The sequence below is a fragment of the Lemur catta genome, chromosome 23, assembly GCF_020740605.2.
Source record: "Lemur catta isolate mLemCat1 chromosome 23, mLemCat1.pri, whole genome shotgun sequence".
NCBI classification, from domain to species: domain Eukaryota; kingdom Metazoa; phylum Chordata; class Mammalia; order Primates; family Lemuridae; genus Lemur; species Lemur catta.
Genome location: NC_059150.1, coordinates 11,379,533 through 11,405,416, shown reverse-complemented (window position 1 = coordinate 11,405,416; position 25,884 = coordinate 11,379,533). Strand labels below are relative to the sequence as shown.

The 25,884-nt window shown below is 43.4% G+C and overlaps 2 protein-coding genes across 7 annotated transcripts in view; one reads left to right on the top strand and one right to left on the bottom strand.

Moving 5' to 3' along the window:
- Positions 1-17,820, top strand: part of ANGEL2 (angel homolog 2) — a 33,310-nt gene extending 15,490 nt beyond the window's left edge. For 2 of the 6 annotated variants that reach the window (XM_045536479.1, XM_045536485.1), the window contains exons 7-9: positions 338-395; positions 2,980-3,143; positions 4,550-4,985. In XM_045536479.1, coding sequence (XP_045392435.1) covers positions 338-395; positions 2,980-3,143; positions 4,550-4,701 — 374 coding nt within the window. In that variant the 3' untranslated portion in view covers positions 4,702-4,985. Of the gene's footprint in view, positions 1-337; positions 396-2,979; positions 3,144-4,549; positions 4,986-7,296; positions 7,481-10,319; positions 11,300-11,430; positions 11,619-16,042 lie in introns of those variants that run through there. The other 4 variants (XM_045536482.1, XM_045536483.1, XM_045536484.1 and 1 more) reach the window with 4 other exon arrangements.
- The window catches only part of VASH2 (vasohibin 2), a 34,999-nt gene continuing 17,208 nt past the window's right edge, over positions 8,094-25,884 (bottom strand). The window contains exons 5-7 of the mRNA XM_045536486.1: positions 23,693-24,074; positions 22,444-22,559; positions 8,094-10,527 (exon numbers count right to left, since the gene is read on the bottom strand). Of these exons, the coding sequence (XP_045392442.1) occupies positions 10,455-10,527; positions 22,444-22,559; positions 23,693-24,074 (571 nt within the window). The 3' untranslated portion in view covers positions 8,094-10,454. The remainder of the gene's footprint in view (positions 10,528-22,443; positions 22,560-23,692; positions 24,075-25,884) is intronic.

Here is a 25,884-nt window from a genome sequence, read left to right as displayed (position 1 = left end):
AAGAGCTCTAAATTTACCTTTTTTTTCTTTTTTTAATTTCTTTTTCCTTTATTTTCTGCCACCAACAACCAGAAAGAAGATAAAAATTTACCTTTTTAAAGTTCCAGAATTATCTATGCATGATTTATTTGCATGTTGCTTTGCAATTGTTTGTATTTTATTTTTTTCTAATTCTGGAGACCATAGAAACATGTAGATTCCAGGATGAAACATTTAACTAGGCATCTACTTAACCTACATATGTCTTAAATACTGTTTCTAGAGTAAGACAACTATACTAAGGCAAATTAGAACAAAACTATAAATAGTATTGATATATTCCTCTCTGTTCTTATAGACAGTGATCTGACACAAACAGAGCTGAAGAAAACAGAGGTCCTAGTGACAGCTGAAAAGTGAGTTCTGGAAAGCAACAGTAGACATTTGCTGACTGTAGTTGAATTAAAGAAATCATTTCTCAGAAATCACTTGGATGAAAAATGCAGATGATGATATTCTGTGCTAGTGAAGAGTGCTGGTTCTTAAATCAAGTAGACCTGAGTTCCAATTCTGACTCTGCTACTTTTTAGCTACATGATTTTTTTGGCAAGAATCTTAACATCTCTGAGATTGTTTCCTTATTTGGGTTGTGAGGATTAGATAAGACAAAGCGTGTAAACCACAATGTTTGATGAACAGTAAGTGCCTGGGCAGTGTTAGAAAGGAAACAGCTTGTCTGTGTTCACGTCCCTGGACCAGCTCAAGTACTCTTTCAAATTTATTGCCATTACATATTTAAACGAAAGTTAAATCACAGAAAAATATCCTTCAGATATCAAGAGGATCCTTCATCATCTTTGATTTACCTGATCTCAAAACAATCTATAGGAGAATTGATCCAGAAATGAATATGCCAGTTGAAAAGATGATAATTTTTATTTATCTCTTGAACTGTAGGAAAAGGTGGTTAGAGGAAGGGGGTGAAAATGCCAGGATTCCATATTAAAGAAACCCAAATACTTGGGACTATGGTTGAGAAAATGATAAAACAATATGTTAATACAGCAGGACTGATACTTAAATCTTCTCTCTTTGGGAGATTCTTGAAATACCATGATTGTTTTATATTGTGGCTCTGCTATAGTTTTGTGTTTTAACATTTAAATTTAAGAACCAAATTAGAAGCATCTTTCATCTTATCTGCTTTATTTGCGATCTTTATTTTATATACCTTGTTTTGAGAAAATATTATCTCATAAGTAAGAACCTAGTAAAAACAGTTTTTTTAATTTTTAAAAATATTTAAAAATTCATGAGTAAACCTTTCAAATATAGTAAAAACTTCTCTGAGTAAGATTAATAAAGAAGGCTAATCTGACTGACAAATACTTAGTTTTGAGTAATTCTTAAATCATTTTTATAACAAAATGGGGTTTAAGAAAAGATACTGTGGAGTATCGGTATATAAATACCATGTGTTTGTATGCATAGCTTATATCTTCAAACTGAAAAACTGATAGCAAGGTAATAGTTTGCAGGAAACCCATGTAAGCATTTAGTAATATTGTAAGTATAAGTCCTTACACATAAAAAGTTGCTAAAACTTGGAGAGCACTTTTAAGGAATTACCTTTGTGCATTGACATATGAACACTTTAAAAAGCAGGGGAGGCCGGGCGCGGTAGCTCATGCCTGTAATGCTAGCACTCTGGGAAGCTGAGGCAGGTGGATCGCTCAAGGTCAGGAGTTCGAGACCAGCCTGAGCAAGAGTGAGACCCCATCTCTTCTAAAAATAGAAAGAAATTATCTGGACAACTATAAATATATATAGAAAAAAATTAGCCGGGCATGGTGGTGCATGCCTGTAGTCCCAGCTACTCGGGAGGCTGAGGCAGGAGGATCGCTTAAGCCCAGGAGTTTGAGGTTGCTGTGAGTTAGGCTGACGCCACGGCACTCACTCTAGCCCAGGCAACAGAGCGAGACTCTGTCTCAAAATAATAAATAAATAAATAGCAGGGGAAACATCTTTATCTTTGTGTCCTCAGCACCTAAGATAGTGTCTTGAACTTAGTTGATGTTTGGCGATGTCTGTTGGATAAATTTTTAAAATTTTTATTTTCTTTCAAGGCATAAAAGATCCATAAAATTCATGATATGTCACTAGAAAATGATCTTTTAAATACTTAACCCATAACATCACATGTATTTTTTGTATGAGGTAAATGTAAAAACCATTATAGAAGCTGTTTTAAGATTCAGTACAAAATTATCTCATGTCATAGCAACAGGTAAGCAGAGGAAAATATGGCCCTTCTGACATCTTTTGATGGAGGTTTCCAAATAGCATTTCTTTTTTTTTTTTTTTTTTTTTTTTTTTGGAGACAGTTTCTCTCTTGTTGCCCAAGCTAGAGTGTCATGGCGTCAGCCTACTGCCTCAGCCTCCCAAGTAGCTGGGACTACAGGCATGGGCCACCATGGCCAGCTAATTTTTTCTATATATTTTTAGTTGTCCAGTTAATTTCTTTTCTATTTTTTAGTAGAGACGGGGTCTCACTCTTGCTCAGGCTAGTCACAAACTCCTGAGCTCCAGCAATCCTCCCGCCTCGGCCTCCTAGAGTGCTAGGATTACAAGCGTGAGCCTCCACGCCCGGCCCCAAATAGCATTCCTGAAGTCCACTTTTTCTTTCTTAAAAATGCAACAACAAAACTCGTAAGTTGTTTTAAAATATATGTTCATTAGTGAGTGGAGGCTCTCAAACATGTTATAAATATTAAAAAATCATATTGAGCTTTTTTTAACCCCACATGTATTGTAGCCTTGTTAATGGGCTTTGGGTATCACTGTATAAATAAAGGCTAAATTATGATACGGTCTATTTAAAGTTTGTCCTAATGTCTGGTCTTAGTATAAAAATCAAATGAAAAAGTACTTTAAACATGAGGAATTTTAGAAGTCATGAAAAACTGGATAGATGCTAAACACTTTTTCTTTTCAATTTAGATTATCTTCAAATTTACAGCACCATTTCAGCTTGTCATCTGTTTATTCACATTATTTTCCTGACACTGGAATTCCAGAAGTGACCACTTGTCATTCCCGGAGTGCCATAACTGTGGATTATATTTTCTACTCTGCAGAAAAGGAAGATATTGCTGGGCACCCAGGTAAAGAATACATGTAATCTTAAATTCTGCTAGAGAGCACGGTAGCTAAAACCTTAAGGTTGAGAAAGTTAGCTAAACATCTGGATGAAGTTCTAGATTTAAAAGTTAAAATATTTTGAAATAGATAGATTTGTAATATAATTGAATAAATCAGTTGATTACTTGCATACAATGGAGTCAGTAAAACACCCCAAAGCAAGTTATTACCTAAGAAATATGTCCGCAGTCCTACCGTCCAGTTCCAGTCAGCTTCTGATTTGTAGGTCTTTCATACTGCCCTGTGTTTTTACTTGCCATAAATTTACTGTTTTTTCTGTGACAAAAACTGAATATGTTGTTAATGGTCATGTAGTTTTGTGCTTAAATTTTCCTAAGGCATGCTGCCTTCTTTGTAGGACCATGCTTACGCTGCCAACAATAGACAATTTTGTCGTGTTGATCCTGGAATATTGGATCTTTTATAGAAAAGTCTGTAATATGTGTTTTCAAAAAGCAAAAGTTATGAAACACTTTTCCTTGTATGATTCAATGAAAATCAGGTTTCAAACAATAACCAAAGGATTTAAATTGGAGAAGAAAATGCAGTTTAATAAAACTCTTGAAAGTATAAAAATATTAAGAAAACTTTGATAAGAAGCAAAAAAGGAAAACTTTGAAGTCCAAAATGTGGGCAGCTGTTTTTTCTTTTCTCATTTTCCCTTTTTTTCTCTTCCGATTTTTGGTGTTACTTTTCCTTTTCCATTTTCCTGTTTGTTTTTTTCCCCCTTTCTTCTGGGAATAACCTTATTGTTAAATAGTAACACTTAGATGTGGTTTACTCCTACTAGATCAACTCTACAAAATATACCTGCTGCTTTGAATTTGTAATAAGGTTCTGGTAGTTGTCATGCTGACAGAAATTCACTAGGTGGCAGGAGAGTGCCATGAATCAGCATCTCAAATTTCTTAGCAATTAAGAGCATGTCATCTTTTATTCCACTGTGGGTGCTGACTCTGAGACTAAATTATACTAATTTATAAACTTCCTACAGGCCTGTGGCTTGGTCTGTCTGGTTTTATGCAATTACAGAATGGTTGGTGGATGAATTTCTTATGTAGTTGTCAAACTCAAATTCCTCTTAACATTCTTATGTATTATGTTGGTATTTTCTTTTTAAAAATTACTTGCAGAACTAGAAAAAAAATACCTGAAATAGAAAAAACATCTGAAACTGCTATATGTTTGAGAATTATAATTAGGTTATAATTCAATAAAACTTTAATCATATTCTAAGAACCGTTTCAGATTTGTCTTCGGGAGGGGTCTCAATTTCTATATCATAGTTGTTTGGAAAAGACTTGTATGATTAATTTACAATAATCTGTTGACATAGTTGATTAAATATATATGTGCTTCTTTAATGTAGGAGCTGAAGTTGCTTTGGTTGGTGGCTTGAAACTTCTAGCTAGACTGTCACTTCTTACAGAACAAGATTTATGGACTGTTAATGGACTTCCAAATGAAAATAACTCTTCAGATCATCTGCCTTTATTGGCTAAGTTCAGACTTGAGCTCTGACTCTTCTTTCATTGCATACAAAATTTTCTAATTTGTATTGTTTTTCAAAGACTGTAAAGTTCTTAAGTGTTTGCATGTCGTTTATTTTGGCGCTGTGGAATTTCTGAAGAGGTTATGTTAGATGCTTTGAAACATCAGAAGAAACGAGTTTATAAGAATTTTCTTTCTTAATACTGAAAGATATTTTCCTGACAAGTGAGATCTAAATACTCTTTATTATAAAAGAGGTGTAAAGATTTTGTATTCTAAGTCCTAGTGAAATTGACGGTGATTTTTAAATATAATGCATCTTCTTCAGTCTGCTTAGTAAAGAATTTCTTCATGTTTTTGGTAAGCTTTACAGTAGATCCAAAGTATCTTTGAGTTCTTGCAAACCACAACTTGTTTCCTTTCCGTAAGACTTGGTTTCATTAGGAGAACGCTATGTTTGTTGAGTCCTAATTAGTTCATCTCAGAAATCATTGGGTCATTCACAGGTGTCCAACCTACCATTTTAATTTGTTCTTGAAGGGGTTTGACAATACTTTTTAAATTGTACAGAATGCTTAATCCATCTTTATTAGTGTCTTGAACCATGTATCATGCCTACGCATTGTTTGGGAAGTTTTTGGAAATATAGGTCACCATAAGTAGTAAGAGGAAAAAGTCTTTTACAAGTAAGTCCACTCTTTCCACCCTATAATAGAGGTGGCCTAAGAGAGGCAGAGACTCTGGGATTATGCCTTTGTTTCCTTAGCATTGCTTTTCTTTTTTTCTATTCAGTTTCAAGAAAAGATCCCTGGGTTGGGGGAGAGATTTTATTTTACTGAACCAATTCTGTAGAAATTTATTTTATTAGGAAAATTGTCTTTGGAACAAAGTGGCAGCTATATGATTATTTTTGTTATGCCTCCGAAATGTGAGGAAGCCAGTAAAACTCTGGTGGGGAAATTAACTTGGAGACCTACTACTCTTTTAGTCTTTTTTTTGGAGATACAGTCTTGCTCTTTGGCTTAGGCTAGAGTATAGTGGTATCACAGCTCACTGAAACCTCAAACTCCTCGTCTTTGCCTCCTGAGTAGCTGGGACTATAGGCACATGCTACCACACCTAGTTGATTTTTCTATTTTTTTGTAGAGATGGGGTCTCGCTATGTTACTCAGGCTGTTCTCAAATTCCTGGCCTCAAGCAGTCTTCCTGCCTTGGCCTCCCAAAGTGCTGGGATTACAGGCATGAGCCACTGTGCACCACCCCTAAGTAGTCACTTTAACTGTTGGTCTTAGTGGGTTTGTTTATAAAATGTTTTGTTTTCTTTTATAGTGATGCACCAGTGAGATGGTGCTGACACTTTTTATGAAGTGGTTATGAGTAGGTATAATAAATCCTCTATACAAATGTTGGAATCAAAAATCGAAAAACATAAAAAGTAGAAATTTCCTTTTTTAGATAGGCGCAAAGAATTATATACATTTTTACTATATAGGAATTTTACACTGAATTATAAACATTTGTACAGTGAGTCTTATTAATAGAATGCTTCATCTTAAACTGGAAAACAGTAATAATCTTGGACTTGGACAGTTTTTATACTAAAGCGTTTACTACAATTATTTTTAAAAAATAAACCAGATGAAAGCCTTAGAGAAGGCATGTGGGTTATAAAGATTTGCCTGGTAAAAATTGTAATTGAGTATTTTTAAGTACTTACTTTTTCACTTTTGGGGGTTTTAAAATTGCAGTATTAACTATAGTTCCAGGATTTACCACATTTTTAGTAGTTTGCAGAATGTTGTCCTAATTAGCAGATACAGTCCTCATCAAATTATGATAGTGTGATTATCCCTTTTTAGTATTGAAGAAAAATGAAAATTCATTGGCTAATTACTGCTTTGTACTGTGTGAATTTATTAACAAATAACTTTATTATATATAGGTCATTGTCAACAAACATCCCTGAAAACTTGTGAAAATTTAATTTTTCATATTCTGATTAATATATTGTGATTTTAGGCTCATTTCATGTGCTTCACTTTGACAGAGCTAATCCACAAAATTGCTTTCTACTTTTGCTTATCAAATGAAGTATTATTTTGTGGACCATAGGCCAAAAGGTCAATGCTAGCTTCTCAGAGGTTTTTAAAGCTCCACTAAAAATAATTATCTACTTGTCTTTGCTTTTTTTGACCAGAAGAGTTAATAACTCTGTTGGAGTCTTGTATTTACCTGTCAAACACAATTAAATCTGGTTAATTGCTAAAACCAAATCTCACAATCTCAAGTGCTACCCTATCCAAGTTTTAAATGGAAAAGGGAATTATGGAATAATAAAATTTTGGTTTTACTATACCTTGATATCAAGTTAATATGCATGTTTGAAATCTTATCTTTTTTTGGAATTCAGCAACTTTCTGCTTTTAACCCTTTATTTTCCTTAAAAAAAAAAGTTAGAGACAAGAGTTCAAGGCATTGGAGGAAACAAAGGTGTCAAGTAATTTGCACTTTGTACCTGTAAAGTATGTAATAAATTATTATACCTGTACATCTGTGCAAAGTTTTATGGTAGGCGTACTAAGCTGTCCTATTGCCTCTTTTAAACGATTTCACTACCCTTTTCAGCCATTTTTACTTGGGGTGAATTGAGATGTGCCCAGATGGAGTAATGTCTAATATAGAGCCTGAAGATTGTGAAAGAAAAAGGGTAAGAGGATGATAAATTAGTTTACTAGAACATGCAAAATAAGAAGACAAGAAAATAAATTATACCATCTTACATTTTTAAAAGAAAAACAATCCTTAAGTTTCCAGGATGGTTTTATTAAAGTTCCATGCTGTGTATAAACATACAAGTGATGAGAAAAAACGTTAACTTGAAACATGCACTTATCTGGCATTCTCTAAAATACCATTATACAAGTTTTCATTTACTTAGAAAAATACCCACTAAAACAATCACAGTTTTTCTTAAAGATTTAAAAAAAATGTATTGGCCAGAACAAAGTCCAAGAGAATAAACAAGATTCTGAACTGTATGTCAAAAAAACTGTACAAGGTTGTACATAAAACTATAGCTTACAAAAGCCTCAGGTATAGTAAGAATTCTGAATTAAGATTTCCAAAGTTCTATTTACCAATATCTATTAATAAAATCCTTATGAAATAATTGACTTAGAAAAAGTGAAATGTTCATGATTTCAGAGTGTATAGAAAATACTAAATATCACTTTCTGAAATAAAGTGTACTCGAAACAGCACAATATAGTCTAAAATCAAGATTTCTGTCATCATTCATTTAAACTTTGCATATATTGCCATGATGGCTTAAGCATAAAATTTCTCTTTAATACCTTTTTTAAAATCTAGATTTCAAATCATTTCATAATTTTATTTTTTCTTTTGAATTATAGCCAGTCTTAAATTAAGGGGTAAAACACATCAAGAGTTTTTTTCTTGCTTTAATTTAATTAAATTATTATATTAGAATTCAGGAGTTTGGTGCCTTTCCTTTATCTTTTAGAAATTAACATTCTATAGGCAATAAAAATAGAATGACAACTAAGAACATTTTAAGTGTATTTTCATGTTTGTATGACTAAACCTTGCTTTGGGAAAATGAATCTAAAAATCAAGGAGCAAGTATGGAAAAAATTAGGTTACTAAGTTTAATCATCAAGCTAGTTGGCAGTTTTAAGGCTTCTATATCAGCATATTAGAAATAGTTTGTATTCCTATTCTTTTCCTTTTTTTTTTTTTGTGGGAAACAGACTATGCAACTCTGTAACATTCTCTATTTTAGATGAGACAGTACTTAAGTAATACTTGGCAAATCCTATTCCAAGTCTTACAATGGTTGCAGTGTTGTGAGTAGTCTACTTACTACATATAATCAAGTTTCAGACTGATAAACAGAAGATACATGGTTAAGTCAGTAATGTCTTAGAATGAGAATGAAATGATTTACTATCTACTCCAAACATCTAAATTCATGTGGCTGTGAGGCTGTAAAGTTATACAAAGATAACTCATTTTAAACTCTGATAATACTATTCTTGAAGAAAAAACTTAAGCTTAGAATTTTTAACTTATGTTGCATTTTAATCTAATTGAGATGTATACTTATTTGGTCCTGTTCATCTAAGGACATTAAACTTCCTTTTTCAAGAAAACAGTACTTTTCATTAATACTGATTTTCGGGGTGCAGTGAGTTCTGGGGCACATAGCTAAAGGAGGAAGCCCTTTTGCTTTCCATGGCACCCTCAGAGGTTTTATTGGTAAAGAAACCCAATGAGCTGACTCTTTTTTAACTTCCTATCGCCACCATCAGTCACAGAAAGCCAGAGGAGAAGCACTAAGACTGAAATAACGTATTTGTTGACTAAGAGACTTCACTTAAATAGGCCTTTTGGTCTCATGAGTTGGCATGATTGCTAAGATAAATGAAATAGAAGCTGTGCTCTTGACACGTATACTATATAGACTACATTAGCCTGTGTGGTCTGCAGCCAGAAGTTACACTGTAACTACCGTAGGCAGGCCAGATATTCATTCTGTTTCATGGACTAAATCACACTATAAGGTGTAACACTGTTCCGGAAGACTTTTCCATTTTTCTTAAAAAAAGTTCTGATTCTCATTGTATTTTCCAATACTAGTTCCTAAATGTCATGAAGTGGTACCTAAAAAGCAAGGTACTGGAAAATAATCATATTGTGTCACATTCGGTCTTAATGTAAGACATCAGAACACATCTTCTACAACAGTGAGTCCTTCCTTAGTTTGATTGTTTGAGTCCTTCAGAATCAAAGCCTCATGCAGAGGTTAAAAATCAGATGAAACGTGAACAGAAAGGTTATCTGGTTCTCAAGACCTGCTGATTCATTCCTGGTCTCTTTGCCTAAGTGTGTCCCTGTTCAAGGTAATTGCAATACTGCTAAATTTGTGTAAGAGCACATGACCTCTTGTACTTTTTGCCGGAGTCTGCAAAGTTTAAATGTTAGTGACAGAACATAGACTAACTTCTGAACGTGCTTTTTTCGTTTTGTTTTGAAATAACAAAAACTGTCAGTGAATGCTTTAAGAAAGATTAAGAAGGAAGTAACTCCAAGATCCTGAAAATGGTTTCTTGTATTGCCAGAAGAATTTCAGTGCTTTTTAGTGAAACACTTGCATATAATACCTTAAATCACATCTCATGTGTGCACCAGGAAAAAACTCCAAACTTGTGGAGATCCCCATGGGAAATAATGGGGAAAGAATACAAATAGAATATAAAAAAACAAAACACCATTAAGTTTGCATATCTGATGTCAGAATGCTGAGGTAATATTAACTGCTTAAAAAAAACCCACCCATCTTTGCTTCTGTTATTGCTGAAAAAGACAGTAATACTGATTGAGTTACCTTACTATACCAAAAGTTCGAAGAAGGATTTCATGAACATTTACTATTGGTGAGGCATAATGTTCAAAGCAAGTAAGAGAAAGTAGGTAAATGGAAAAATAAAACTATAGTTAGAGATGTTGTCCTCAAGATCTTGAGTGAGGGAGACAGTCCAACCCCAATGGGGTTTATTACTTACTTTAGCCTTTTCACAGTTGCCTCTTAGTGAAATTTTTAAAGCTAATTGTTACCACCCACTCAGATTCTATTTCCAGGTGAATCCTTAAAAATAAAACTCACAGGTTCGTAATAAATAGTTGCAGTTCCTCCTGAAGATGCTGGCTAAAGTGCAGAGAGAAGCACCACAGAAACCCTCTTGCTGGCCGGTATGGCTTGGCTAAATTCGGATCTGATAGCCCACTTCGTTCAGAGTGCTAAGATCAGCCACCTTCTTTTCAGGCAGTGCAGGCCTAAGAATAAAAGGCAGAAATATGATGGGGCAGAGGGGATGGGACAGAGAAAGACAACTGAGCATTTTCAAGGGCGTCTGCTCAATTTTCCTAATTCTTCTGATGTTTGTCTCACTCCTCCTATCCCCCCACCCTGGTAGCCTTAGCTTCCGGTGCTACTTGTTCTTAAGTCCACCTTTATAGGTTTTAAGGAACATTTTAATAGGCTTTCATGTAGAGTTCAAAAAATTTTTCAGGGTGTCGAATGAGCTTTTTCAGCTTTAAGCATGAATTTGGTCACACTGTAACTTTTGAAACCCTGTCTCTGAACCTTGCAAGGGTCTGAAAAGTCATGTATACTACAATAGAACTAAAAATCTGAGTCAAACTCTCCTTGAAACATTGGCTTCCTGGTGTTTGTGCCTGTGGGGGAAGCCCAGGAATTGGTTCGCAGGGAGAGATTCCCAGTTATCTCTGGTAGAGGGGTAATAGTCCAGGCTTGAATATATAAAAACCAAGGTAAATCTTTTAGAATTCATTGAAAAACCATGTCAATGTGGAAAATCATTCAGTTGCAAATCGTCTCTTCCCTAAAAACATTCTCTAAAGTAATTTTCAATATATAACTATACCTAAGCATTTATATGAAATCATAAGAAAGTACTTCAAGCTGGGAAAAATATCATTCAGTAGCACATCATCTGTCTTCATTAAAGACATTTCCTAAATGACTTCTTTTTGTTGTTTTTTGTTTAGAGACAGAGTCTTGCTCTGTTGCCCAGGCTGGAGTGCAGTGCCATGATCATAGCTCACTGCAGCCTCCAACTCCTGGGCTCAAGCAATCCTCTTGCCTCAGCCACCCAAGTAGCTAGGACTATAGATGTGTGCCACCATGCCTGGCTAATTATTTTTATCTTTTTGTAGAGACAGTGTCCTGCTGTGTTGACCAGGATGGTCTCTAATTCCTGAGCTCAAGCAATCCTCCTGCCTTGGCCTCCCAAAGTGCTGAGATTACAAGCGTGAGCCACTGCACCTGCCCCCAAATGACTTTACAATATAAAACTATGCCTAAGCATTCTCACAGTTTATCTTACAGTTTTTCCGTTTCTTAATGAGCCTCTTCTCACCTTCTTTGATAGATAATCAAGATTGTGAATCAAGTTTAGAATGTTCTATATGTCTAGTAAGTTCTAATTCAAAAGTTTTCCTGTTTAACCATTTTTATAAGAAAATCAAAGACATTTTTAGGTTACACATGAACCTTGTTCTTAGGTGTTAAAAAAAAAGAGACCAAAATGAAAATGTAATTGTTTAAAAACTTTCTTAGCTTATAGTAATACCTTTGAAAGATTTCCTGACAGCAAACGGTTTTCCCCTGGCATGAAAGTGGTCCAACTCATTCAATGTTGATAGAACCAAAAATCAACAGCTAGCTTCTATTTAGGGCCCAACTCAATGAATGACATTAGTCTCTATTAACAATTCCACTACCCTTTCTCTCTCCCCTCTTTCTCTGAAATGGGGAAAACAGTCATCAGCAGTCTATGATCATCCCCTCTGAAACCTGACTACTCAACGTGGTCCCCAAGAAACCTTCCCTGACTTGCTTCTCAGCCCTACAAAAAAACTTCTAACCTTACTTCTCTCTATTGCATGGGGCTTATTTCTTAGCTTGATCGTGTGCCCTGCATTATCGGTCAGAAATCATGCCTCTTCTTTGTGTGTCTTGTCATGGTGCCTGGGACACACACATGAAGCTAATAAATGTAACTGACTGCTGGTAGAAATTCCAGCACTTCTCATGTATAAGACTCCTGCTCCTTGTATCAGAGCTCAAGGCCTCTGGATTTCAGGGGAATGGTGTCCTCTGGTCCGTGCATGCCCTAGAGATTAGCCATCTCTTCAAACAGAGCCACTGCCTACGGGCCTGGAGGAGTGGCTCCCAGGGGACACTGTGAGGACCATTCTTGCCCTGATAGTAAAGGGAACACACTTTCACTTCAGGATTCAAACTTAAACTTGCATTTCTATCCTAGCCCACAGCCCACTACTGTGGAGTGAACTACAGTTCCTACAGACAAGTCAGGTTTAACAAGTCCTCGTTTTGTCATAAAGCCTGAAATGAAGTCTCTGTTTTGTCTCCTTGCCTGAGGTGGTGCCATCTTTACAAATAGCTAGTTTGAGGCTTTCTCAAATAGACTGCCCATACATTAGCATCAGCCTGCAGGAAATGTCGTTAGAAAGGTAAATCAGTTCTCTCCTCCCAGTGTGCCCTACTTTTAGAAAATTCAGTAATCAAAAATTCACTCGCCAAGAATAAGCCTGAAGTACCCATATGCATTCCTTGCTTTAGAAGAGGATTAAATGAGGCTGGGCACGGTGGCTCACGCCTATAATCCTAGCGCTTTGGGAGGCTGAGGTGGGTGAGGATCGTTTGAGCTCAGGAGTTCAAGTCCAGCCTAAGCAAGAGCAAGACCCCGTTTCTACTAAAAATAGAAAGAAATTAGCTGGACAACTAAAAATATATAGAAAAAATTAGCCGGGCATGGTGGCGCATGCCTGTAGTCCCAGCTACTCGGGAGGCTGAGGCAGAAGGATTACCTGAGCCCAGGAGTTTGAGGTTGCTGTGAGCTAGGCTGACACCACGGCACTCACTCTAGCCCGGGCAACAGAGCGAGACTCTGTATCAAAAAAAAAAAAAAAAGGACTAAATGCCAGTCATTTCCTAGAGAAATTAAAATACAATTTTCACACCACTACCTTTCCTGGTATTATAGCTATGTAAGCACATACTTTTTGTCCAAATATAAGCTACATTTATATTAAATGATTTTTTTAGCTGACATTTTTAGTGATCTGTGTGTGGCAGTCTGGTAGTTGCCCCTCAACATCCACTCTCCCCTGCTTTCGTGAGCACCCCCTCCCCCGATTTCTACCTGAGCACACAGCCGCCTAGAACACAAACTACACTGCCCAGCCTCCCCGTAGCCAGGCGTGGGCTCAGACCAAGTTGCAGCCAGTGAGATTTCAGTGGAAATGTGTGGCAGTCAGTTACCAGGACACCTCTTCAAAAGACAACTGGTATGTGTCCTTCATCTTTTTCCTTCCCTTGCTCTTCCCGCGGAGGGGACTGTGGAAGTGGTGGCCGGGGTGGGGACCTCAAGACAGTCACTAACGATGGCAGAGCAGTAAGAAGCTTGTTACCATCTCTGCTGAGCTTCTTATACATAACTAAGTCATGTTTAAACCACAGCTTAAACCTGACCGTGCCCACAGCTAAACCTGATCCTGATACCATTTCCCTCTATGAACTCAGGAATACAATGCTAATTCAGACATAATGCTAGTAGAGGAAGGTCAGTATGTGGGATAAGGGGAACATCCTTCCAGCAAGTTCTAATTCCACTCAGGAGAAATACCACACTCTAAATGAAGCCAGGAGTCATGCTCAGAGTGCCGTGGCGTCAGCCTAGCTCACGGCAGCCTCAAACTCCTGGGCTCAAGCGATCCTCCTGCCTCAGCCTCCCGGAGTGCTGGGATCACAGGTGTGAGCCACTGTGCCTGACCTCCCCCCAGTTTCTGAACCTTTCTTGCACGTGCTTTCTTCCTGGCCTGGGATCTTCCTCAACACCAGGTCACAACTCTGCTCCTTCTAAAAACTCTGTGCTGCCCTTCATGTGTGGAAATAATGCCAGTAAGACACTACCTTAATGCTGTTCTTGAGGTGTTGGAATAGGTCGGCACTGACCTATTTTCCTGCCCTCAGTCCTGTGCCCACAGCACCTCCTGGAAGGTCAGCGGCCAGGGCAGGCTACGGGGAGGACAAGGCGAGAACAAAGCCGACCCGCCCCCCTCTGCACTGTGGGCTCTCGGGGACCTCTGTAGCTAACCAGCCACAGTGAAGCCACTTTCTTTGGGGCCACTTGCCTGACTTCCTAACTTTAAAGTCTCTCAGCCTCAAGGAACAGAATTTTCATATTTTTCATAGGTTATGTGTTTATAAAACTTCACTCTTCACCATTACCTGTGTTCTGCTATTGGCATATTTGAAAATAGATAAATAAATTAAATAGAAATTTAATTTGGGAGTCTTTAAGCCTACCTTTTTTAGACCTTTCCTTAGCATTTCCACCAATTTTCCCGTGCCAGCCAAGATATCACCATTATAAACAGCATTTATTTATTAGTCACTTAACAATGTGCCAGGCATTGTTCTAAGAGGTTTACATGTATTAATTAATCCTCACCATAACCTTGTGGGGTTGATGCTGGTACTGTCTGTTATACGGAAGAGAAAACAGAGGCACTGAAAGTTAGGGAACTTTCGCAAAGCCAAGTCACACGGTCAGCAAGCAACGGAGCCAGAGTTGGTCCCCAGAACCTTGAGCCCATTCCCTTAACCACAACACAGACTGCCCCCGTCCTCCCCTGCCCCAGTTAAAGCATCTTCCCAAGCATCTGAGAAAGACACCAGGGCCACTCCTGCCTCTGCACCCTGGCTTATGCTGTCCTGTGTCCGGAATGCCCTCCACCATGAACTTTCATCATTTGGGGTCCAGTCCAAACGCCACTTATCCCATGAAGTATTTGCGGACTCCCTCACCTCACAATCCACTACTTGCCCTGTATCCTATGGCATTGCCTTTCGTACGTACGCTATGGTTTGAATATATCCCCCAAAGCTCATGTGTTAGAAACTTGATCCCTGATGCAGCAGTGTTGGGAGGTGGGGCCTAATGGGAAATGTTTGGGTCATGGGGGAACTGTCCTCATGATTGCATTAATGCCATTGTCTCGAGAGTGGTTTCCTTATAAAAGGACAAGTTTGGTCCCCTCTTGTGCTCTTGCTCTCACCCTTCCGCCCTTGCCAGATGCTGGCCCCTCAATCTTGGACTTCCCAGCCTTTATAGCCATGAGCCAATAAATGTCTATTCATTATAAACTACCCAGTCTCAAATATTCTGTTACAGCAGCGCAAGACAAAGACATCTGTTAAAGAATCCTGCCCAGTCATAATCCTTATGCCTGCTCAGAAACTGAATAATTTGGGAACAGGTACCAAGGAAATTCACCTATGACTCCCCACTGTGGAACTTGTACCTCTCAATAAACTTTGGTCAAGTTCTCACTAATGTGTGAATGCCTGATAGGGTTTCATATGTTACTTTTATCATGGGATATTTTATTTTAACAAAGTCCTAAGCCAGGAATTCAAGTTACCATGACAACCTTTTAAGAATCAACAAGTAGGAAGAACGTTTATTTCCTGTTTAGGAGAGGTTGTACTTTACCCCTGAAAGCCATGGGGAGAACCTGCCTCGTTAATAAGCTGAATGTGGTTCCACCTCAACAGCTTGAGTGCTTCCAAAGGAAAGGGACTAGGTTGTGTCCTTCCTCTGTGTCCACTCTCCTGCCACCTCCCCCCAGGTACCCAGAACCGAGGGGGAGAACAAGGCTAATACTGGCAGAAAACAAGCTAAACTGAGATTCCTGGTGAACTGCCTGGAAGATGAAACCCTTTTTTTTTTTTTCACAGCAACGGTGGCTGCAATTTCCTTGCCTGGCAAAGGACGGAAGTAGGTTATCACGGCATGCCACCCGCCGGCGGGGCCCAGCCAGAAATACACTTCAGTCCTTGCCAGTTCATCCAGGGCCAGAGCTGGGCGAGCTATTGTGTGTGGAGAGGCCTCTTCCGAGTGCTCCCCCAGCTATAATTAGAATATTGCAAGGGGATTTATTTTTAAGAAACATGAGCACCAGGATGATGATTCAGCCGGGTCTGCACTTGCCCAGAACCTCTAATCAGATCCAGGGTTATTATTTTAGACTGAACGATATATTTCTCCAACATCCCCCTCTTCCCCCACTTTCATCCAGATAAGGTGAACAAATCAAAGGATTTCCCCTTTTGCAAAACTCTCCAGCGGAGGCACTCTGTTTAGGGGGAAAGGCATAGGGGGTTTACAGTTTCCTTTGACTCACTTTGTAGAAGCACCAAGGGGCCCTTCTCTCTCCTCGCACACACATAATCCCAGCCTCATCTGTTGTCACATAAATGTGTCCGGGGCGCACTAGGGTGAAAGCTTGATGGCCTGGTCCCAAGTCTACCCCTAACCCCAACTACAGGTCTGCACTCCAGGAGGCGGCCGGGCAGAGGCTGTTCAGAGGGGGAGGTGGCTGGGGAGGAGACGGTAGTGGTTCCCTAGAGAAGTTTTTCTGTGAAAAATGCTGCTAGGAGTCGGCGCTGTGACCTAAACTTTGACAGTTGCGCAGGGAATCCACGCACTCTGAGGCAGCCCTGGTGCCAGGGAAGAGCCGGGCCCTACTGGATGCTGCCATCCTAGAAGCCACAAGAAGCCTTAGAACCAGAACGCGATGGCGGTGCGTGGGGACATCACCACATCCTAAGGCTGCACGTACAAGCAGGACTGTCTGGGTGAGACGAGGTTTAAGAAAAGAAGCAGTAAGTGGAAGTCAAGCGTACCAGGTTCCCCTAAGCCACTGGGTCTTTCTTTTGCACCTCTGCCCAAGGGCTGTGTGTAGGCCCACGTGCCAGCCCACACTCACCCTCACACACGAACACCCGCGATGGCCAGTTAGCCATGTGGTCTGTGCACTCGAGTCTAGGAAGGGATGTACAGTAAAGTGCAACTCTAACGCTCACCTCCTAGTCCTCAATGTTAAGGGCATGGAACAGATTCAATCAGGGGTGCTTTGGCCCAGCATTTGCAAGTTTGAACAGGGATCTGAGGACAAGCCAGGCCCAGATGCAGGACTGATGGGCCTACCCAGGTCGGCCACGGAGGCAAGCGTGGCCTCAGCCGGAGGAACACAGGGAGGGAGAGTGGCTCGTTCACACCTGTCACCCTCGTTCCAGGCTGGTCCTGCTCCTCCCTCACATTCCTTACTTCCCAGGACTGCAGGCCCTGCTGCTGGCAGCCACCAGGGCCGACAGCTGAAGTTGCTATGTAAACACGGAGGCCTCAGCCAAGACACATTCGGCTCTGAAGAGATTCGCCAGCCCCGCGCTCACCCCTCCAAATCCTGCCCCGGCGGGAGGCTCTGGTCGCAGCCCAAGAGCTGTAGGCCACCGTCAGAGATGCCAGGGCACAGCTTCTAGCCTCTGACCTCACCTCTTCTTTCGGGGACAGAGAACCCCTCAGCTCTAGGAACCCTCACTCCATCTGACCCTGGGGAGCTCATGGAGGTTTGGGGTCACACTGCCTGAGGGGGTCTTCTCTGCTCAGCCCCATCCTTCCATCTGGGTTTCTCCAAGCAGCCCTAGGACCCCGGGGCCCTATGAAATCCCATCGCAGGGGGTGGGGGCGGGAATCAGGGCAGTCGTCGGAGCAGAAACTGCATCTTCGCATCATCTTGGGGGTTTAGCTTTTCCCTCCGTAGCCTGCCTTGTTTTCTTTCCCCTCTACCTTCCATGCTAAGGGGATTCTCCCCTTTTCACCCTGGGGATGTTTTCTCACCAGGGATCCAAGGAGAATGAGTTCTTTGGCCCCTTTCAAAATATATTCACTGTGATCAGACCATGGAATCAAATTTATTCTCCATGACTTCATTAAATAACCTCTGCCCTCAACCAGACGCCTGGACATACATGATCCTTCCTGACAGAAAGCAGCAGCAATTCCAACGTCCAGCCTGCGGCCCTGCCAGAAAGACCTTCCCCTAAGGCCCGGCTGCTTAACCTCTGGGGCCCTGAGGGTCTAGCAGGGCAACCAGAGCCCACTAGAGCCACGAGCTGCCGCAGAGATGGATGACGGAGAAGGAAAGTCAAAGTGGAAGAAAAAGGGAGGAAAAGAAACGAACAGCCAGGGAAAGAGGAGAGACAGATGGGAAAGGAGCCATATGGGGGAGAGAAGACAGACAGTTCTCACGGGCCCTGGGAGATGCCGACCCCGGTTTAAAAAAATGTTCCACGTGCTCACTGCAGGGGGCATGAGCTGCTTTCATGCTAACACCTGCAGCGAAGCCAGAGAACCACCGTGTGCCCACTCTGACTCTCCCAGGCCCAGGTCACAGCCGCTGGCCGTGACCTGTCGGAAACAGAAAGGCCTGCAGAGACATTCGTGCTTCTCAGCGCCAGGCGACGAGGAGCGGTTCTTTGCTGGGCAGGTGATCCTGGGCTTTGCAGGACATTTGCCATTCCTGGCCCCTGGGGCCCTAGCAGGGAGCCTCCTCGCTTATGGGGAAGGAAGAAGCAAAACCTTCCCCCTCCCACTGCGTTGCTAACCCTGCTCTCCCCTCGCGGATGCTGGCTGAGAAGCCCCGGGAGCACTGCTCGGTGCAGGGCTGCGAGAGGGTTGGTTTAAGTTCACGGACAGCCTTTAAAACATGCATCTCAACCTCTACCTCCCTTTCTCTTTAAGAGCAACAGGGGAAAAAAAAAAAACTCAACTGTGCCATGTAGTGGGTGCTTTAAACACCCTTAGGGGAGCGGAGCAGGAGAAAGCACCCGTGGGTGGGAGCGTGGGGGGCCCGTTTCCCTCCTGAAACCTGGTCTCAGCTGACGCTAGTGCAGTCATCCCCACTTGCCCTCCCACTCGGCTGACTCTCGTCAACCCAGTGACACTGATCCTCCTTTCTAAAGGGATTATTTAGACAAGTGCAAAAATGGAGAGGAATTCAAGGCTGGAAGTAGCTCCAGCTGGAGGGAGGAGGTGGATGGGGGTATAAAGCCACTAAAATTATCCACGCGCAGACAGGGGCTGGGACCCCACAGCTGATGGCCTCTCGCCTGTTATGGTAATTTTCCACCCCTTGGGCTATTCCCAAGCTTCCTCATGACGCCAAACACATTTAGAAATGACTTGCTGGCCTTATGTAATGCTGAAATAATAGCACAGGGATGGAGTCACCAAACCCTTCCTAGTCCCGCCTATCTTACAGGAGGTTCCTGGGTTTCGGGAGTTACTGGGTCATAACCACATCCGTCACTTGCTTGTTCCCTTGCCAAAAGCAAGGCTCCCTGGCGAAAAGCCCGCTTGGTGAGCGCCATGGGTAGAAGCTGAGAAGCTGCGTTTCTCCAAACATAGCTCTGGGCACCCAGGGCTCCCGCGTTCTGGCGTGTCACAATGGCGGGAGGCAGGGCCAGGTGCTTCAAGTTCTGCAGCCACCGCGCCTGGCCCTCAGTGCTCATTCTTGATCACCGGTGCCGCCACCTCCCCACATTCCCCTCCGCAGGCTGGCTCTACCCCTGAACCCTCCCAACATGGCATCCTTAAAGTTGCTCCCATTCATCGTGTCTCCTCCACTATTTCAGGATCTGGCACCTCTGACTCTCTGCGCTGCTGGGAACCCACCCCTCCTCACCTCTGTTGCGGCCACTCTCCACCTTTTTGTGACGTTTATGATCCCTCTATTTATGATCCCTCTATTCTCCGGGGCCTCCCGCTGGGGCTGGGACCCACTTGGGGCCCTGGCGGGAGAAGGGAGATGGAGGACGGACCTGCTCCTGCAGGTTTCTTTCCCGACCTCAGGGGACCACTGCCTCCGCCTGGTCTTTCTCTCCGTTCCCACGCCCCCTCTGATGTGCCCAGGTGGCAGGAGGGGAGAGGGGAAGTGGGGCCCCGACACCAGAAGGTAGCTTTGCCCTCACGACTGTGGCAGTTAACAGCTGTCCCCTGCAGGCACAGGTGCCACGTCACACTCCTGATCCATTCTCTCTCTCTGCCTGCTCCTTCCCCATCTCCTGTTCTGGCTCCTCTTCCCTGAGCCTCCTCAGGGCCTTGTTGTCACTTCCTTTTCTCCTCTCTCTTTTTTCTTTCCTGGCAGACCTACCCAGCTACTGTTTCAACTGTCACTTCTAAGGAGATGGCTCCAATATGACCTGTGTCCCCAACTTCCTCAAACTCCAGATATGCCTTTTCAGCAGCTCCCTCGTGCCTCAGTTGTACCTCGAATTCCACCATCCAAACTCCAATTTTCCTTCTTCCTCCACGTTTCCCAAACTCCTACCACCACCTTCTGATATTTGACATCATCCTGTCTCCAGACAGTTTCTAAGACTTTTCCCACCCCAGGGCAAGCACAGTAACTTTTCCTGGTTAAAACGGAACATGCCCCTGGCTGCAAGATCCCTGTGGATCCAAGTAGAACGGATCCACCAGGAATCGTCTTCCAAACCCACAGCTGCCATTCTGTGCCTGACCCACAGCAGGGAGAACACCCGGGGTTTCCTGTGCTCTGGACTCCAGAGTCTCGAGGGACAGCAGCCCTTTATAGACGGCTCAACACCCGAAGACCGGCAGCTCCTAAGGGAATGACTCAGTGCTGCCTGGGCAGGAAGGCTGATAAATCAGATACAAGGAGGCCCTCCCCTGCTCTGTGAGCAACTTCCTACTGCTGGGTCACTCACTCTATCCTAAATAACCCTCCAGGAAGGGTTTATAGTCCTCTGAGACAACTGCTACTTTGTGCAGTGACAGCAATTAGTGGGTGTTTGAATCAGAGAGAGAGAGAAAGAGATAGAGTTAGGGTTAGGGTCAGGGTGAAGGGTCAACGGCAGCAGTCAGCAAAAGGAACAGGCTTGGGGCTAGAAGGCCACTATGAAAAGTCTGAGGCCATCCTGCCCCCCTACAAGGCCGAACCCAGGCTGGAACCATTCTGACCTCCAGCCTCTCTTGCTGCAGCAGCGCCCAGCCTCCCACTTCCTCCCTGCTCCCCTTCTCCACCCTGCACGCCACCACTTCAGCTGAGGCCCTCGTGGCTGCAAATGCAGAACCCTGGGACTGGCAATGGGACTCGGCACGGGGGTGAGTTAGGAACCTTCCTTGGAACTGAAAATATTTCATCCTCTATTCTTCCAAAACCAGAAATTTGCCCTTCCCCTGCCAAACACCTCCCCCAAGTCAGGGGCCCTGGGTTCTTGTGCCAGTTCCCACACTGACCAGCTACCGGACTTAGCACAAAACAACCAACCCTTTTTGCGTTCTGATTTCTTCATCTGAAAATGAAAACTGTATAGCATTCCCTGCCGACTATAGGACTGAGGTGATGATAACAATGTGATTGTGCAAAAGCAGTTCGCTATTAACAAGTCACTCTGATTACACTGCCTGCCTGGATCTTTGCCACAACCTTGCCAGGTAGACAAGCCTTTTCTACTCTCTCAGGGGTGGGGAAACTGAGGCTCCCTAAGGATGCAGGATTTGCCCGGCTACAAGGCTAGCAGATGGCAGGGCTGGGATTCAACCATGGCCGCTGTGCACTGCACCACGTAGTCCCAGTGTGGCAAGAGGCTCATGTGACACGGCATGCTGCTATTATCTTTTCCCAGGATGACTATGGCTCAAATACTTGCCAGTGGATTAGCACTGGTTACTTTGGGCATCCTAAGCACCTCCAATCTGTCATTTCTTAAGTGGGTCATTTTGACCTAAGAAGTAGGTGTAGAATCACTAGCCTGGGAGCCAAAACAGGAGAGGGTGCAGTTAGCCAGGGAAGAGGATGATCCTGTGGATATTTCTGACACCACTATCTGCTGCTGGTGATCACACTTTCTTCTGGGTACAGTTTTAGGAAAGCTCATAGATTCTAACGATCTATGAGAAAACTTACACCCAGGAAGAATACAAAGACAGGCCCAAGGGCACGCAGTGAGTAACTGAGCTATTCCAGCCCCAGGTTTCCTAATTCTAAGTCCAGTGCTCCTTCCATGCCGCCTGGATTTCGGGCTACTTTTCATCTCATTCTGTCTGGGGCTTGTTCCCCCATTTGTGTGTACAACTGACAGTCAGTAAAACAGTAGCAGTGGGGGCAATATGCATAGTGGGTCCTTTTCCAGAAATGTCCCCTGCCTGAGAGGGGCAATCCTCTTGAAGGTCACTACCTGGTTCAAACACAAGGCTCAAGACACAGCTGTGTCCCCAGGGGCCAGGACAACCCCGTGGATATGTGTGTTGGGGAAGTGGAAATATTACTCACGACTTGTCTCGCCTGCCAAGCCTTCTTGGGGGACTTGCTTGCCTCCTTCGGGGGGACAGGGATTTTCCCCGGCTTCTCACCTGGGTCGGAGAGTGGGCACTTGCAGGTTTCAGGATCTGAAGGGGATGCAAGGAGTTAACCACACTGGTTGCTAAAGGACCCTCACCCTCCCGTCTTCCCGCAGCACGGCATCCCGGCCCCCAGCCCACCCGTGATGCCATGGTTCGGCAGGCCCTGAGCAGGAAGGCTGCTAAAGCAGGAGGTCGGAGACACTCCGTTCCTCTCTCATTCTGCACTGGCAAGAATCAAGGGCCATCTGGATGATCGCACTGTGCCCCCTTTGCCAGGGCAGAGAGGGGAGCAGAGCCCCAGGCCTCGGCCCCCTGGGGCTGTGTTTGGTTGCCTGGCAAGCTCCTCTCCTCGTGAAGGAAAAGTCCCATCTACACTGTCCCAGAAACCAGCTTGTTCTTCCTCTGACTCTGCCATCCCACACATATGACAGGGTGGCTTCAATCTATCAAGAATCTCCACTCCAGGTCCCGCAAAGTGAAGATGACAAGTGCAAATGCTAAACATAACCAAGCCTGAAGTCAGCACAAGCCCTGTCCCCTGCGGTCTCCAGTGTACGCACGGGCTCTCTCTCAGTGACTCCACGAGCCCTGGAGGGACAAGGACATCGTTCACTTTGGAGGTTACACTGGTAGAGGGAAGGAGGGTGAGCACAGTCTGTATAAGCCCAGCACAGAGAATGTTTCCTTGTGTGCTCTCTCGACACCAGGTTAGAATTTTATACCAAAGGGCTTTGCAATGTATAAGGCAAAACAGAGATATGACTAAAATAGATTATAAAGCAGGGTGACCAACTCATCCTGATTTTCCTGGGCCTTTCCTAGTTTTAAGTACTGAAAGTCTCTTGCCCTGGGAAAGCCCTTAGGTTCCAGGTAAACTACAACGATTGTTCACCCTAGTATAAAGACAAAACGGAACAAAACCAGAGCTTCAATATAAAATGACTAACATTTTAGATCTGATTTCACAGAAAGAATTGCAGGCCAAGACAATGCTTTAACTGTAACATTTAAATTGATTTTAGCTGTTTTTTGAAGTAGTATGTGCAAAGAGAGACAGTAACCTCAAGAAATTTTTGAACATCCTAGAAACATGGGTCCTGGAGCAAGAGTGGGGTGTAGGGGGCGTGGAATGGAAAAAGAGCTCTCTTGTGTTCCTCACTTATCTTCCCAGCGCCTACCTTCATTCTCATGTCCCTGGCGTATTTCTCCAGCTCCTTCCTTATGTCGGCCCTCAACATCTTTGAGACGTTGAGAACCAGCTGCTTCCACTCAATGGGCTGGAAGCTGTGAGGCTCGTGGGGCACATACAGCCCAATCTTGACCTTCTTGACCGTGTGCAGGTATTTCTTATAGGAGTCTTCGAAGTCAAAGATGAGGTCACTCAGAGTCCGAAAGGTCAACGGCTTGTCCATCAGCTCGGCCCTTCGGCTCATGCCCAGCGAGCCGTAGCGGCCATTGCAATAAATCCCCAGCACAACATGGTGAAAGTAGTTTCCTGAGAAGTAGGTTTTAAAGCTGATGGGGAAGCGCTCGATGGAAGGCTGTCCGTTGGTTAAGTATCTTAGACAATCCGAGTCAAGGAAGAGAAAGGGAGGCCTTGAAAATTCACAGAGCTCAGACTCCCAGGAAAGGAAGGTACCTCACAGGGGTCAGGGAGTCCATCCCCCTGCCTCTGAGCTGGCCCACATGGAACTTCTCCAGACTCATCCTTTTATAAAGGATTCACTTGAAATCTTTGATTACCTACTATACAGTGGTGCTTACCAAAGCCAAATTAATGTGGGACAAAGAGCAAAACTTGTCATTTTCTTCAGTAATTTCATGAATGCAAAACAAAACAATAACAAGGCACTTTTTCCTCACTCAGTTTCCTACAGGGAATGAGGCGCTATTAAAGAATTTTTTTGGCCGGGCGCAGTAGCTCATGCCTATATTCCTAGCACTCTGGGAGGCCGAGGCGGGAGGATTGCTTGAGCTCAGGAGTTCAAGACCAGCCTGAGCAAGAACGACACCCCGTCTCTACTAAAAATAGAAAGAAATTAGCCAAACAACTAAAAATAGAAGAAGTTAGCTAAGTATGGTGGCATGTGCCTGTAGTCCCAGCTACTTGGGAGGCTGAGGCAGGAGGATCGCTTGAGCCCAGGAGTTTGAGGTTGCTGTGAGCTAGGCTGACGCCACAGCACTCTAGCCCAGGCAAGACAGTGAGACTCTGTCTCAAACTCCTGGCCTCAAGAGATCCTCCTGCCTCGGCCTCCCAAAGTGCTAGGATTACAGGCGTGAACCACTGTGCCCAGCCAGAATGACCTTCTTAAGCTAAAATTTGGTATATGTCACTCTTCTGCCGACGAGTTTTCATCGTCTATCATCATCTTCAGGCTTTAGTCCAAAGCCCTGAGCAAAGTCCTGCCACTATTTGGATCCTCGCATCAAGCCTCTGTGCAGTCCCATGTCCCCCCAGGCGGGGCCAGCCCACCCACCTGCCGCAGGCCCTTGACATTTTTGAAGAACACACCTTGAGGCCAGAACAAAGGCACAGACTGGTGCCCGCTGCCCTGCGCACATGTATTTTCCCATAATGTGAAGTCAAATAGAAGTGAACGTTTTGAGTGACCTTTCCATTACAAAGCTATATGACCAAAGAGATTATGAAGCTTTTAAAAATATTATGCTATTAAACAAAGTCTATACCACGTTCCATCCCACTGTAGTAATAACTTCTCCTGTGGCTTCACTCACACATCAGCCCTACAGCGCGGGGAGCTGAGACCTGGCAGAGACCTGTGGGTCTCAGAGTCACCGTGGGCAGTAAGGATGCCACGGGCTTGCCCTGTCTGCTCCTGACGTTCACGAGGCTGCACCGCGGCCTGGAACGGCCTCGCCACTATCTGCTGCCCCCTGACCTTCCTGAGCCTTGCTCAGGTACCCTTGCCCAGCCCCGCCACATGCACACACACAAACACGCACACACACACACACACACAAACACGCACACGCAAGGACTCCCATCGCACTTGGTGCTTACCCGTCCTCGGGAGGCAGAGGTTGTATCTCGTACCCTGGGATCCCTTGGGCACAGCACACGCCGGGGACACAGAAGGGCTCGCAGAAAGAACGAACCTTAGATTGTGAGGATCCACTTCCTGACACTGGAAAGGACAGCACTCGGCGAGGGGCTAAATCCAGGTTCCCTGACAAGCAGGATGCTGATAGAACCCAGCCCACAGCCCTGATGACAGCCTTGTCCTCTGTCCTGGGTTTAATCACAGATGGCTTCTCTCTCTCAGTTTACCTGCTTTCTCTTCACTTCATCATGTGAGATGAATTGGCAGTTAGGGAATGAAATCACACCCTCTGAGTCCTCTTACACAAC